Raw genomic sequence first — 16397 nt, 5'->3', positions numbered from 1 at the left:
CCGATTGACAGCTGGACATTTCTTGATAGACCGTCAACCTTTAGTTAAAAGTTACCAATTACCATAAGTTGGTAATTGAGTTGCCAACTTATGCCCTAAGATTGCAAAGAAGGCGATGACACAGTGCACAGGTGTTAAAGATTCCTCACAGTCACTAGGCAAACTGTACTAAATTCTGGTTTAGTTAAACAATTCAGTGTATTTTTTTCAATTATTTATTTATTTATTTTGTAACAATTGTGTATTAAGCTCATATTGTTCCTCACTGAAAGAAAAGATGCAGACAGAGTTACCCCATGTGTATGACGTGTCATACTATTGGGAAGGCAAGTGCCTGGCACCACACTCTTCTGCTTTTCTGCTCTTGTACACTGTCAATGCAGAGAATTTATAACCACTTCTCTGCAAGTGCGCTTGTGTAACTCATGGGGTTTCATTATCTGATTAACAACTGTGGCCTGGTGTATTTCAAACCCCAATAATAGTTGTAATTGCTTTGATGGTCCAGGTGCATATAAAGGTTAAAAAAAAAAAAAGGAAAGAAGTGCATTGAGTGCAGGTTTAGGATAGAGGATTCATAGAGCTGCAAAGCTCTGAACCATACCTTCATAGATAATTGTATCTGTAGAACACAAAACTGTAAAACAATATATTTTTTGTTTTTGCAAATTTATTATGGGAAATAGTAAAAATATTGATTGTAGTCCATTTTAAACCAATGATTAATTCTGGATTTTAACAATGTCTGGCCTTCTGTGAGCCAATTTAGAGCCGCTACAGATGTAGTCCAATATGCTCCCTCAAAATCCCGTCTGTGACTATAGTCTTTCTTGGTAATCTGCTCAAATTGGTTTAACCATCTATTAACAGATTTCCAGTGTCCTGGAGAAGATGTCTTTGCTAACATTATTTGTAATGATGTCTGGTGTCTGTTTAATTTCACACACCACACACTCCCAAACTCTTGGCACATTGCCTGGTCAGCCATCTCAGTGATAAATGGCCAGCGTTAGGAGTTTGTTGAGCCCAGGTGTGGCCTTCTCTGTCAGGCATCCAAGTGGTAAGTATCCATGTAAACCAGTCTCATGCTCATCATCCAACATGGCCGCCTACCGTCCACCCCCTAATTGTCTGGTTCCCACAGTTCTGCTTGCCTTCACAATCTCTGAAAAATCCCCTTGCTCAGGCTCATCTATCAAGCAGTGACCTTGTCAGGAGGCTTTGCATGAGTAACTTCCCTCCAAAAGACCCCCATGGACGTACACTATACAAGGACCGTGACGTCGCCCGGCATGGCGCAGCCGGGGCCCCACCCTGGAGCCAGACCTGGGGTTGGGGCCCGAACGCGAGCGTCTGGTGGCCGGGTCTCTGCCCACGGGGCCCGGCCGGGCCCAGCCCGAAGGGACGACGTGGGCCCGCCCTCCTGTGGACCCACCACCCGCAGAGGGATCCGTAGGGGTCGGGTGCGGAGAGGACTGGGTGGCAGTCGAGGCCGGGTGCCTCGACGACCTGGTCCACATGCACAGCTTCTGGCGTTCGGGACATGGAACGTCACCTCGCTGGGGGGGAAGGAGCCTGAGCTTGTGCGGGAGGTGGAGAGATACCGACTAGATATAGTCGGGCTCACCTCCACGCACAGCTTGGGTTCCGGATCCCAACTCCTGGAGAGAGGCTGGACTCTCCATTTTTCTGGAGTTGCCCGCGGGGAGAGGCGGCGGGCTGGGGTGGGTTTGCTCATATCCCCCCAGCTCAGCCGCCACGTGTTGGAGTTCACCCCGGTGGACGAGAGGGTCGCGTCCCTACGCCTTCGGGTCGGGGACAGGTCTCTCACCGTTGTTTCGGCCTACGGGCCCAACATCGGTGCAGAGTACCCGGCCTTCTTGGAGTCCCTGGGAGGGGTACTAGATAGTGCTCCGACTGGGGACTCCATTGTTCTGCTGGGGGACTTCAACGCCCATGTGGGTAACGACAGTGAGACCTGGGAGGGGGTGATTGGGAAGAACGGCCTCCCCGATCTGAACCCGAGTGGTGTTCTGTTGTTGGACTTCTGTGCTAGTCACAGTTTGTCCATAACGAACACCATGTTCGAGCACAAGGGTGTCCATAAGTGCACGTGGCACCAGGACACCCTAGGCAGGAGGTCGATGATCGACTTTGTAGTTGTGTCATCTGACCTCCGGCCGCGTGTCTCGGACACTCGGGTGAAGAGAGGGGCTGAGCTGTCAACCGATCACCACCTGGTGGTGAGCTGGATCCGCTGGCAGGGGAGGAAGCCGGTCAGACCTGGCAGGCCCAAGCGTGTTGTGAGGGTCTGCTGGGAACGTCTGGTGGATCCCTCTGTCAGTGGGGTCTTCAACTCCCACCTCCGGAAGAGCTTCACCCAGATTCCGGGGGAGGCGGGGGACATGGAGTCAGAGTGGACTCTGTTCTCCTCCTCCATTGTCGATGCGGCTGCTCGTAGTTGTGGCCGTAAGGTCTCTGGTGCCTGTCGCGGCGGCAATCCCCGAACCCGGTGGTGGCGCCCGGAAGTAAGGGATGCCGTCAAGCTGAAGAAGGAGTCCTACCTGGCCTTGTTGGCTTGTGGGACTCCTGAGGCAGCTGAGAGGTACCGGCAGGCCAAGCGTGCTGCGGCTCGTGCGGTTGCGGAGGCAAAAACTCGGGTCTGGGAGGAGTTCGGGGAGGCCATGGAGGAAGACTATCGGTCGGCCTCGAAGAGATTCTGGCAAACCATCCGGCGCCTCAGGAGGGGGAAGCAGTGCTTCACCAACACTGTGTACAGTGCGGGTGGGGGGCTGCTGACCTCGACTGGGGATGTCGTCGGGCGGTGGAAGGAGTACTTCGAGGACCTCCTCAATCCCGTCGTCACGTCTTCCAATGAGGAAGCAGAGGCTGAGGACTCGGGGGTGGGCTCGCCCATCACCGGGGCTGAAGTCACCAAGGTGGTGAGAAAGCTCCTTGGTGGCAAGGCTCCGGGGGTGGATGAGATTCGCCCTGAGTACCTTAAGTCTCTGGATGTTGTAGGACTGTCTTGGCTGACACGTCTCTGCAACATCGCGTGGCGGTCGGGGACAGTGCCTCTGGATTGGCAGACCGGGGTGGTGGTCCCTCTCTTTAAAAAGGGGGATCGGAGGGTGTGTTCCAATTACAGAGGAATCACCCTCCTTAGCCTCCCCGGTAAGGTCTATTCCGGGGTGCTGGAGAGGAGGATCCGGCCGATAGTTGAACCTCGGATCCAGGAGGAACAATGCGGTTTTCGTCCTGGTCGTGGCACACTGGACCAACTCTATACCCTTCATCGGGTACTCGAGGGTTCGTGGGAGTTCGCCCAACCAGTCCACATGTGTTTTGTGGATCTGGAGAAAGCGTTCGACCGCGTCCCTCGTGGTGCCCTGTGGGGGGTGCTCCGGGAGTATGGGGTCCGGGGCCCTCTGCTAAGGGCTGTCCGTTCCCTGTATGACCGCAGCAGGAGCTTGGTTCGCATTGCCGGCAGTAAGTCAGACCTGTTCCCGGTGCGTGTTGGTCTCCGCCAGGGCTGCCCTTTGTCACCGGTTCTGTTCATTACTTTTATGGACAGAATTTCTAGGCGCAGCCAGGGGCCGGAGGGTGTCCGGTTTGGGAGCCTCAGAGTCTCATCTCTGCTGTTTGCGGACGATGTTGTTCTGATGGCTTCAACGAACCAGGACCTTCAGCACGCACTGGGGCGGTTTGCAGCCGAGTGTGTAGCGGCCGGGATGAGGATCAGCACCTCCAAATCCGAGGCCATGGTTCTCCACCGGAAAAAGGTGGCTTCCCCTCTGCAGGTCGGTGGGGAGTCCTTGCCTCAAGTGGAGGAGTTCAAGTATCTCGGGGTCTTGTTCACGAGTGAGGGACGGATGGAGCGTGAGATCGATAGACGGATCGGTGCGGCGTCAGCAGTGATGCGGTCGCTGTATCGGTCTGTCGTGGTGAAGAGGGAGCTGAGTCGGGGGGCAAAGCTCTCGATTTACCGATCGATCTACGTTCCCACCCTCACCTATGGTCATGAGATTTGGGTAATGACCGAAAGGACAAGATCGCGAATACAAGCGGCCGAAATGAGTTTCCTTCGCAGGGTGGCTGGGCGCACCCTCCGAGATCGGGTGAGGAGCTCAGTTACCCGGGAGGAGCTCAGAGTAGAGTCGCTGCTCCTTCACGTCGAAAGGAGCCAGCTGAGGTGGCTCGGGCATCTGTTTCGGATGCCTCCTGGTCGCCTCCCGCGGGAGGTGTTCCAGGCATGTCCTAGTGGGACAAGGCCTCGTGGAAGGCCCAGGACACGGTGGTGGGACTATGTCTCCGAGCTGGCCTGGTGTCGCCTCGGGGTCCCCCCAGAACAGCTGGAGGAGGTGTGTGTGGATCGGGAAGTTTGGGCATCTCTGCTGAGACTGCTGCCCCCGCGACCCGGCCCCGGATAAAGCGGAAGAAAATGGATGGATGGATGGAACTTCCCTCCAAGGAAAGGTGGACAGAATAGTTTGTTAATTACAAAGAAGCACACTTGGCCTTTGCTGTGTTAAACCACATAGAAATATATATTATTTAAAGAAGATGTGTGTATGTATTTTTGAAAATACATACAGACAGTCTGACTAAGGCAAAATGTCCCTAGTCAGACTGATTTTTGGTGGAAAAGCTCTTTCATATTGTGATCTAAAAATCTTAACAAACTGTCTCCTGAACTCCTTAACTCTAATTGTATTTTTGTTCAGTAATGTAAATTCCCCAGTGCAAGTCTTTTTGGATCAAGATTAATGTAACAGAATGAAGTCCTTACATTAGCAAGTTAGCTTGGGAGTTGTCCAGCAAAGCAGGTGGTAATTACTTAATCAGTGGTCACTCAATGAACTGCTAAGTTAAAAGAACATAGCTTGCAAAAAAATCAGAAATTGCACACGGCTAGGATGTACATTCTGGTCACTTAATTGTCAGACTTTTGCTACATACAAAACATAACCTGTATACATTGATTTTTTATTGTCTCTTTCAGAAACGTTCAGAAATTCAAGAAATTCAGCAAATAGGCTAGTTGTTGCCCAATCCACAACCCAAAGGTAAGTATAGTTCTATGCCCCACATGCTGAACTATTCTGCCGCAGTACATGATCATCTACCCGATACCTTTTTTTTTATTTTTATAGAAAAGTGAATAGATTAGTAATAGGCCTACCCTTTTTTCCAGCAACTTTTTAAAGATTGTTGTTGTAGTTAAGTTTGTGAATACCCAAACAAGATGGTAAGGGAATGCCACTGTTATCTTACCATGTCACTTAATGAGCTGGCTTCTAGCACACCACTGCAGCAATCAGTCAGAGTTGGTTTGCATCTTTGGCGTTGAGCTATCTGAGGTCAATAATCCCTCTCTGGAGAATGTTTGTGCTCTGTTTAAAGTTAAAGGCTGCTGAGGAGGAAAAAAACACTGTTTTCTTGGAAATCATGACTCTTCTGTCTTAATAGTTACTGAGGGCTTTGGTCATAAGGTAGTTGTCATTGGGGACACACTATAGGGCCAAGCTATAGATAGGCCGTCCAGGGCTAATGAGGGGGTAAAATGGGTTGGAACACAAAGAAGTATGGTTAAAGAGCAATTAATAGAAGATACATATGCTTACAAAAAGATACAGATAAGATAAGATAATCTTTTATTGATCTCACAACGGATAAATTCACTTGTTACTCAAAAAGATCACTCAGGGTGTGCAAAATAGACAGGAAATGTGCAAACAGTTAAATAGTAAAAAAAAAGATAACAAAAAAAGAGGTATCTTATGTACAATAAGTAAAAGCAAAAGTGGGAAGGAGGTGTTGTCCATGATGGAGAATACCTTAGACATTAAGGGAAAATGGGAATTGGACATGAAGATAATTATCAAGGATGAGGACTGGGAACAGACACTGCGGGAGAGACACAACATAACAAAAAGTCCAGTCCTTCGAGAGTTCAAGTGGAAAAATAAAATTAGAATTTTATTTTAGAATTCCTTTTGTCACATCCAGGTTTGGAAGAACTTTAGACTGATGCTGGTGGGGCTGGGGTCAGGTGGGAGACCACACTCACGTATTTTGGGACTGTCCAAAATTAATTAATTATTGCAAAGACATACAAAGTGAAATCAAAAATTGTTTAGGTGTTGAAATTGTAAACAAAATGTCAGAATATTAGGAATATTCCATCGCAATCTCAGATCACATTATAACATTTCCCAACTAAAAAATACTACTCTTAATTGCAAAGACAATGATTACGGTCTCTTGGCTCAAACTCCATTACCCAATGGAAAAAATAAACTGGAAGAAGTTTATCACATGGAGCAAATAACAGCAAGCTTGCAAATGAAAACTGACCTGTTTATGGACAAATGGTCTTCATTTGTAAATTATATTTGTTATATTAATGTATGTACCTTTTTGTTGCACCTTTGTTTGTGGAAGATTTTAGATAAAAATGAGCTCAAAATTAATAAATAAAAACAATAAAAAGGAATTTAGGAAACATTCAAGCCACTGATGACTGTGAATGGAAAAGTTTGCTTCAAGAGTTTTGTTTAGCATAGTACCTACATTTTTATGTACAACTTTACCAAAAAAGAAATTAAGCACAATGATTCACAATCAGGATTCGCTGTGACTACCTCAAACCAAGAAGAGATCTTGTGCTGAAACCTATTTCCATTTAAAACACAAACTGACATATTTTGTTTGCAGCGACCCGACGTGACAGTCGTGTGGAGCTCTAGAGCGTATTACTGTACTCAAAATCAGTTCAGATTTTACTCTTACTGAGTAAGTTGCTGAAAAGTGCCCTTCCCGTTAAACCACAATATGCTCCCATTGCTGTAATATCTATTGCCCCATGTCACACATCATACCGTCATCCTGAGTCTTCACTCAGAATGAGATAAAAGCCTATGACAGCAGACAGGCCACAACCACTTTGTAGATATCTGCAGTGTTTTGTGATGACTGCTCATGTCCAGCTGTGAGGGTGTGACCACTGGAAAAGGCTGCGGTTTACTGTAAAATTCTTGATAAAGGCTGGCCTTGATACTGACACACAAACACCTGCTCGGATAAGACATGCAACAAAATTCACACACGGACCAATTTTCTTATATTCAATAATGGATATTATTTCTACACAGATGTAGGGGAAAAAAACATTGATTGGTTGGTTGGTGGTGGTCGGAGCAGCCAATGGCACAGATTGGCCGCCTTACTTCCGTCAGTCTACTTCAATGGGCGCCTGTGGCTACAATCACTTCTGAGTTCGGTGTGAATGAATAATGAACAGTGTGGCCCTTTGAGAAACTTGGTAACACAGGCTTGAAAAAGTACAATACAAGTTTAGGTAATGCTTTATATTAAGGTGTGCTCGTTAAGTATTAATAAGTATTAATAATGTGCTTGTAAAGTATTAACACACTGCTTATTATACTTTTATCTGTTAACATATTAATAGGCCATTAATAATCGGCTTTGATAGTTGTATTTTTTCACCCGTCAGTGCCTCGGTAAATATGTTTTATTTTCCCAGTAACGTAATGAAAGCAGTGAAGTGCTTCCTTGAATTAAATTGACTGTGATGCATCGTAACACTGAACAAGGCTGGCATACGTGCAAACTTTATGCAATTGTGTTCGTCTGAGCTGAGGACAAAAGTAACCCACGCATTTTTCTGTCTCCTTGTTATCTTAAGTTAGACGTGTAACACTTCAAAGAGACAAAGACTACGCTTTTAGTGACTGTAGTTGATATCTACATGAAGGTCAAATGAGGAAAAGCAATATAAATGTGCAGGTATTTGACTGGACCAAGACGCAATACTTTATGGCTACTCTGCCAAAAGAAGAAAAAGACTGTCAGGCACAAAAGATAAAGCTTATGGACTATAAAATATACTCTCTTTTTTCTCTTTTATATTTTTTTATGAATCTGAATTAAAGATTGATTGATTAAAGATTTTCGTCAACATCTGCACCTCTAATATAACTTCCGGTGTGCGTTGCCTCTCTTTCTTACTAGTACAAAACACATACGCTATTTCAGTGTAGCATTGTGATCCCTCATGGAAACAAGACACATCTATCTTTTATATTGTGATAATTGTATGAACTATAACAACCTGTACAGTATAAACACTAGATTCGGGAAACATGGTTAGTACTATCTTAGTAATCATATAGAAAATGCATGTATCTCTATCCTTAGCTCGCATTCTATATATATCTAGTTATTATGTGTTAACTGTGCTGTAAATTAGGTAAAGTATAAGTGCAGCATATCTTGGATATCGTCTTGGAGTCATTTCATACTAGTATTGTTGGTTATAGCAAGACTTGTATGTGTCTTACGAGCCAAATATGTGCACAATTTCACACAAATAGAGATGTACTGTATATTGAAGCTATTGAGTAACTTGTGCATATTCCTGGCAGACACCAGCCCTTCTCATATTCCCTCTTACTCAGAGCCCTCACTATGATTCCTGTTAGGGGTCAGTGACAGTATTGACCATTTCCCTTCTTCCCTGCACTTGTGTTGTTTTAAACCCGGAGTTAAAACATGAGGTTAATCTGAAGAATGGCTGTATTTGGGACTGCCATTTGTCATATAGCGACGAAGGCAGACCAGTTTTCTCCTGGGCCTGTCACCTTTGATGAATCCCTACAAAGGGTCTCCACTGGGGAATGCAAAACCAGAATTTATTTGGCTACATTGCAAGGAAGTGTGTGTCAAGATGTTTGCAATCGTCCCATAATGAGTCATACATACATTTAAGCTAATTTTAAAGATGTATCTAAGTTCACTTGACAAGTGGTTCTCAACCTTTTGGAGCCACGACCCCCATTGTAGCAGTTAAAGGGGTTTGTAGCCCCTTCCCGGGTCACACTGTGAGAACATTAGCCTATATAATTCTTTAAAGACAAAGAAAAAACAAACAAACGCTTAAATAAAATTAATAAAATTAAGAACAAATGATTGCATTCTGGTATAAATATTATATTATATGCTATTAGATCTGGTGACCCCCCAAATTTGTCATGCGACCCCCTTCGGGGTTCCAACCCCCAGGTTAAGGACAACTGTACCAGACTACGGATAAGAGGTACATGTTTGTGATTGAAGATTAAAACTTGTACTTGTGCTGCTTGATCACCAAGACATCCTTCCAACAATTGCGTTTGGTTTGTTTGACAAAAACATAGACAAACTGTAGCATAGGTTTGGATCATAGTGCTTATTGCAGAAACTAATTTGTACTTGTCCCATGCTGTCAATGTTTGTACTACTACAAAACAACACCAAATAAAAACACCATTTTCATAGATACAAATCACTGAACAAAAGAATGTGGGGTTTGTTTTATAAAAGCTTGTTGCAACATTCAACAAAGTTGCAATTTGGCACTTGTTCTGAGACAATAACGTTTATCCTGTTCTTGATCGTTTTTGGGCTTCACTGGGAATTAAAATAACAGATGCCGATAAATATCTGACAAAAAGTCCCTTTGCAATATCAAAAGATATTGCGTCACCATTTACAACATCACTTGCGCAAAAGACATTTAAAATATTTTCCTACAGTTGGTCGGCTATAACTGCCATAGTGCCTTTGCAGAACGTATTATTTACACACTTAGTGGCATATATAAGGTTATAGTTGAAATAGTGTTTGTTGTTGTTACAAGCTCTAAAAATAGGCAACCATGTTTCATCATTTCTCTTTTTTATTCCCTTTCTGTAAAGTAATTGCATCATCTAGACATCTCAGAAAATGTGTGATTCATGTGTTAGTTACAGTTATGACGAAAGCTTGTATAATGTGTTTGCTTTAAAAAGTTGTTATCGTTACTCTTTTATTTCATAATGAGAGAGTAACATTTTGCAGTTGTAGCAGTCAACATAACACTGATGTTGCATTGTATTTGTTTTCAGGCTTAAAATGCCTAAAACCTTCAGTTGAGTCCAGTGGTGTGTCCAGGGTAAGTCAAAGTTAGTCATCCCCTCGCTCCTCCCACAGTCTGCCCTATTTGAGCCTTCAGGAAAGTAAGAAAAGCCAGATGTGCTAGAGACCAAGGGACAGAGCCCATCAAACACCTCTGGATCTCCAAACTGACTGCACAGCTTATCAAGTATTCAGGAAATCCGTTTTATCAAATGCCCTGTTTATCTGAAGATGCACCGCACTAAAAATGTTACTTCACGTTTGTAAACTGTGACTGCACTTTAACTTTTACCCTTTTATCTTCATCCGGGACCTTTTTTGTTTGGACTCTCTCCTCCTGCGATGCTGACAGAGCCGTGCACATCGATGGGCCCCTTGAGCTCAGAGCTGACTCTCCTGTCCCCCGCGCCGCCCGTCTCCTCCTTACCTGGGACAAGCGTCAGCGGTGTTGGTGGGTGCGGGGTCAGCGGGGGACAGTGGACTCAATTTTTGGACCTCCATCCGGGCCCCGCTTACAGCTGCCTGCCGTCCCACCACTCACTTATCAAACAGGAGCCAGGCTGGCCCTCCACAGACTCTTTAGAGGACTGCGGGCTGGGGGCCTTTACATTGCACTTCTCCGGACAGTTCACAGGCTCAGGTAGAGTTGGGGCCTTTGGGGAACCCGCCACAAGTCAGACCAGGATGTTTTCAAATGGGACGTATCTACCAACCTGTGTGGACAGTCCTCCTGCATCCAAGAACCAGGGTGAGCATAACCAAATCCACAGATTATATTGAAAGTTTTGTAGTCAACCATTCTCTGTGCTTGGGAGCACCTCAAACGTTTTTTCATCAAGTCTGTTATCTTTATTTCTTTAAGGATAAATGTGTTTACAGTTGCTGCTCCTGACAAACAGCAGGATATTTAGTGCTGGAGCAGGTCATTCTGCCCTGGGTCAGAAACAGGCCTGAGAGTTTTCTGGTGGACAGCCATCTTCCAGCTTGTGTTTATATTGTTCTAGAAGTTCACTCAAGTCTGTCTTATTCAAACTTCAATCAAAGGTTGTATAAGATGAACAGGCATAGTTTAAATGTGTATAAAGTTGTCGTGAACGTTTGTGTCCAATGAATGAAATGTCTTATTCCGCTTTTGGAGGACCATGTCATTGAAACTGACAGGCCAAGCTAAGAAGGAATTACTTTGAGAGCTAAATAAACTCAACTTTATTCCCAGTGTGTCATTCTTAATGCAGCATTGTTCCGGCCTTACTCAGCAGACGGAGCTTCCAATAAAATACTCAAAGTAGCACTAAAGGGATTAGAAATTCTGAGGAACTTAACTTTTAGGTCTGACTAAGGATGTGTTGCATGCTTTATTTCAGTGGTTCTCAAACATTTAACTCCCAAAAGCCGCCAAAGGACAGTGAAATGTCACCAGGTATAAATGAGGTTACAACAGGTCAAAACTTAAGGACTAACATAAATAAAACTGTGTCTAAAATGAACAGCCTTAGTTAATTCTGCTGCGCTCATGGCAGAACTCCCCACTTATACTAATTTGACTTTACACTGAACATTAAAGAAAGAGCACGTTCTGTATTTATGGTTAAATCCAATGGTTTGTTTTAATATATTTTACTTCCAGTTTTATTGCAGTTCTTTTGTGTGCTTGTAGGTTATGGAATAGGCCTGGACAACAACCCCAGTTACGGCCTCACACCTTCACACCAACTCCCCTGCCTGTCCTTCAAACATGAGGACACACTGTCACCACCAAACAACATAGGTAAAAATGTCTTTCTTTTTTCCCCCCCTCCTTGCCCTTGTGTTTTTTCACTACATTAATTCACAGACTGTAGAAATGTCCTGTCAACTCAAGGTTATATAAGTAACCCATCATTTTGCATTTCACAACAAATCCATTTGTCTCAGTCACAACGCTGTCACATACGTATGTAAACACACTCTGCTCGTCTCTTTATGCTTTTAACTTTAATGACCGTGGAGATGGGGAGAGTGCCTTTACGTCAAATGCTATGGAAACAGTAGGACTAGTGATTGATCTGTTGTCACGCTGAGAAAAAACAAACTGATATTCATATCTACAACGTTATAGGGGTGACATTCTCTCAAAACTATATGGATATCAAACTACATACCGTATTTTTCAGACTATAAGTTGAACTTTTTTTCATAGTTTGGCTTGGGGTGCAACTCATACTCAAGTGCGACTTATATATCAAACTATATCATTTCACATGTCTGAAAAGCAGAGGTTACTCAGACTGCAATGAAGAAAATGAAAAAAGCTCGGGCACGGAACAACGTGCTGCCGGAAGAGGCTTGTAAACAGTGCAGTTACGCCTCCATGCCGAGGTAGTAACCAAGGCTGGTGCGACTTATACTCCAGAGTGACTTATATATGTTTTTTTTTTCTTCTTCATTATGCATTTTTTGGCTGGTGCGACTTATATATATATATTTTAATGTAGCCTATGTATTATATTTTTTGGTTGTTTTTACAGTTGATCAGGAATACACTGCTTCAGCTCCAGTTTTTGGGTGCCACAGTTCCCCTGAACCATGTCCAAGCAACCAAGCTTTACTTCTTCGAAACTACAACAGGTATGATCAACACTGCTGTGGGAATGTCTTTTGGGCTTTTTGTTTTGTTTTGTCATGCATTTGTAAAATTGAGGTCTAGGTGTGGCAGTGGATCAATATTGTAATTTACTATCTGCACTGAATATTGTTGTAAATGTGAGCTGTTTAAACAATATCTGGATCTGAACACTGATGTAATGTGCCCTTTCTGATGCCATCTTGGTTTAGGACTTGTAAAGATTTGAAATACGCGACTGACCATTCTCAATATGAATTGTTGAAATATAAAAAGCTAACATTTATATTTTCATTTGTGCAATTAGTATTTTCTCTATATTGTACTGAACCTTTGTCACTTTTGAGCCCGAGCCCTACCGTAAGTTCATTTTAAGTGAATTCAGAATTGGCTTCCTCTTTCTAATGACTATGCAGATGTTAAGGCACAATATTATTGCATTTGCTTCTGCCAAAGAAAGCACAGAGTGATGTACTACTGCAGTGTCAGAGAAATAATCAGTAAAAGCAAGTCAGAGTTGAGTGGGGCAGGGGTGTGGAATGCCTTATTTTAACCTCTGTTATAGTCCCCTGCGTGTTTTTTTTATTTTGATGCAGAACATCTTTCGGGGTAAATTAGGATGAAATTCCTTACATGCTGCCTGAGCCATGTTTTTTGGAGAAAAAGGAACATGTTCAGCCCAAACACTGGCCCGGCACCTGATAAGAGAAAGACTTTGAGAGCTTACGATTGGAGCTGGAAGCCCTCAAACTGTGTGTGTATATGTGTCATGTATCAGAGAGTGTTTCCACTGTTTTCAAACCAGAGCTCTGAGCTGATTAGGGAGCCATCGCTAGCCTTCTCCTCAAGGACGTCTTTAGGAATGCTGTCCAGAATTCCCCCGAAGCAGTTTTTTTCTCTCCCAATTTTAACGATAGAGCAAAGTGAGTGATGTCATGTGCCGGGCCATGGTGTACTAGGCACGGCGCGGCTCACCCCTCACAGCACACAATAGTATCTCCCGAACTACAGTTCACTGTATGACCATAGTTTGTGTGTGTGCTCAGTGTGGAGATAGTTGCCAAGGTACAGAGTGGCGCTGGGCCCATGTTTCTAATGAAGTCAGGGGGGAGTATAATGCAGTGGGTGGACAGGATGCGTTAATAAGTGAACCATTTGGACTTCCTCTAAATTGTCTTTTGATGTGAAGAGTACGGACATAAATAATACAGGCCAGAAGAACAAAAAATAAAGCCATTTTATTTAGTAGGGTGTTATTGTTTATATTAGTATGAATCTTTAAATAGGAGTTACAACATTAGCAAAAAAGAGCAAGGCAAGAGGAAGTGATGTTGTGTGATAAGGTCATACACACACACGCACGCACGCACACACACACACACACACACACACACACACACACACACACACACACACACACACAAACGCAAAGTATTATTATATATAATTTATGGAGTGTTGTCTGTTTGCCTGTCCTGCGTTCCTGTACATGAAAGGACTTTATTGATCTCACAATGGAGAAATTCACTCGTTATAGCAGCTCTTAAAAACAGTCAGGGGGTGCAAATTGTCATAAAAAATTTGCAAAGTAAGAAGAACAAGGCAATATGCAAAAAAGTTATAGTATATAAAGAGCATAATAAATTGGTTATAGTACCTAGCTTGCATTCGGCCATTGTACAGTTTTCTTTTCATACAATCAGGGATTTGACAAACCATCATTGTGAAAAACAGATACACAAATAACAAGCTCAAGTCACACAAAAGTGTAGGGGGACATCGACTGTGACAACCTAAACAGTTGTGCAATAATGGAGATATTTTGTTTTGGTGATGGCGAAAGAGAAATGAGTGACTTGGACGTTAATAATTCTGTAACTTTTTTTCAGTGACAGTCTTTACCAAATGGCCTCTCAGCTGGACTGTGTGAAATGGAACCAGATGAACACACTGGCCTCTTCCATTAAGAGGTACATTTTTAATTACATGCTTTAACTGTCATAGCTAAAAGGTGAACATTACTAAATGCTCATAGCCTAGGGAACAAGAAAAGAGATCTTGTTCCCTGAGAGAGTTATGGACTTTTTAAAGTTTCATGATCGCTAATATTTGAAATTCGATCTGATTTCTATGCTCAGTATTATTTTGATTGTGTGTGTCAGTGGCCACGGGAGTAGCTTTGAGACCGACCCCTCTCCTCCACCTGCTCCGATGCTCGTCAGCTGCAGTACCCAGTACCACATACACGCACATGGAGTCTTCAGGGGATTACAGGTGAGCAAGAGGACCCCTCTTACATCGCTAATACATGGAGTGATTTGATGTGTTGTATTCATGGTAATTTCTGCGTAGGATGTGTGCCATGCACCTGGCATCACCCCATCCACGGGAAAGTCTGAGACAAATGAAAAGCGACCATTTATGTGTGTTTATCCTGGCTGTAGCAAACGGTACTTCAAACTGTCACATCTGCAAATGCATGGACGCAAACATACAGGTCAGTGTTGCTTCTATTCTCAGTTATGACTCATATATAAATATAGCAAAAACATGACAGTACAATATTGAATGTGTCACAGCACAATATTCAATAACTATTCATAAATTCATTGCAGGTGAGAAGCCGTACCAGTGCGATTTCACAGATTGTGGACGAAGATTCTCTCGTTCAGATCAGTTAAAAAGACATCAGCGCCGCCACACAGGTAACTACTGTCTTTGCAAATCTCACACTTTGTCCTCCTTTGATCATAAACAATAAGTGTAAAAAGTGTGAGTGTAGTGTAAAAGGTGATTTCTAATTTCATGGCCAAACTGTGCTGTCCATCACTATTAGTTACTAGTTTTTAGCAACTTTAGATTTCAATTGATTTATGGAAAAGGGGACACATAATAATATAATAGGTTTGTTGTTTTGCAGTAGCTACTTATTGCAGACCGTGTGCTGACGCGTGTATTGTCTTCATGTAGGTGTAAAGCCATTTCAGTGCGAGACATGTCAGAGAAAGTTTTCACGGTCTGACCATCTTAAGACACACACTCGGATTCATACAGGTAAAACAAGTGCGTATACCTTTATTTTTTTCTACATACATATCCTGACTTCAAAAATCCTCATGAGAGCATTTCAAGAGAGCTAAAGCGGTGATTATCTCTTGTCTCTCCTTACTACCCTCTCTGTCAGGTGAAAAGCCCTTTACCTGCCGCTGGTCCAACTGTCAGAAGAAGTTTGCGCGGTCCGACGAGCTGGTGCGCCACCACAGCATGCACCAGAGGAACCTCAGCAAACTGCAGCCTGCCATCTGAGCAGCGGCAGTCGTGGCAGCGGAGAGGAGGGTGAAGAGGAAGGTGACAGTGTGCTGTGCCAGCAATAGGGAACGACTGGGGCCTGGTCAGCGGTAATATGGTGCTATGCCAGATTTACTGAAGTGGAGAGAGCAGCTGATGCCCTGATGCGTTGGCCAGATGACAGCGGGAGATGCACACATGTATACACACACACACACACACACACACACACACACACACACACACACACACACTAGAACCTATTGTGGCACTTGCTTTGTTATTTGACTTTAAATAGGGACATACTATAAACTCTGAGCCAAAAAGTGCCTAAATTCCAAAGGAAAATGTACTACAATGTGATGTAACTTTGTCAAATGTACTGTGTCTGTTACATAGTGAATTATGACAAGGGCTATACTCTGGAAACTTTGTATTTAGGAAAACAGAAATTGTGCCATGTGAGAATTGTTTTGTAAAGTGCGTTTTGTAAATAATGTTCGGCTTTATACATTTTAAACCATGACCATCTCCATAAAAAAGATTCATT

At 43.6% G+C, this 16397-nt stretch overlaps 1 protein-coding gene across 1 annotated transcript; it reads left to right on the top strand.

The window, feature by feature from the left end:
- The first annotated feature begins 10285 nt into the window (after positions 1-10285).
- On the top strand, positions 10286-16184 carry wt1b (WT1 transcription factor b). The gene is made up of 9 exons (XM_079554629.1): positions 10286-10705; positions 11615-11725; positions 12465-12564; positions 14449-14529; positions 14722-14833; positions 14912-15056; positions 15175-15264; positions 15530-15622; positions 15744-16184. Exons 1-9 carry the CDS (start codon positions 10300-10302, stop codon positions 15863-15865), a joined length of 1260 nt encoding a protein of 419 aa, XP_079410755.1. The 5' UTR covers positions 10286-10299; the 3' UTR covers positions 15866-16184.
- Positions 16185-16397: the final 213 nt, after the last annotated feature.

This window comes from Gobius niger (genome assembly GCF_951799975.1).
Source record: "Gobius niger genome assembly, chromosome: 4".
NCBI classification, from domain to species: domain Eukaryota; kingdom Metazoa; phylum Chordata; class Actinopteri; order Gobiiformes; family Gobiidae; genus Gobius; species Gobius niger.
Note: the sequence above shows the minus strand (reverse complement) of the source record. Positions and strands in the feature narration are given on the sequence as shown.

Excerpts from the sequence above, each read along its gene's own strand:
- wt1b (XM_079554629.1), top strand. The coding sequence starts at position 10,300 with ATGCTGACAGAGCCGTGCACATCGATGGGCCCCTTGAGCTCAGAGCTG. Across the intron at positions 11,726-12,464 it reads GTCACCACCAAACAACATAG|TTGATCAGGAATACACTGCT; the intron begins GTAAAAATGTCT and ends TTGTTTTTACAG. Across the intron at positions 14,834-14,911 it reads GAGTCTTCAGGGGATTACAG|GATGTGTGCCATGCACCTGG; the intron begins GTGAGCAAGAGG and ends ATTTCTGCGTAG.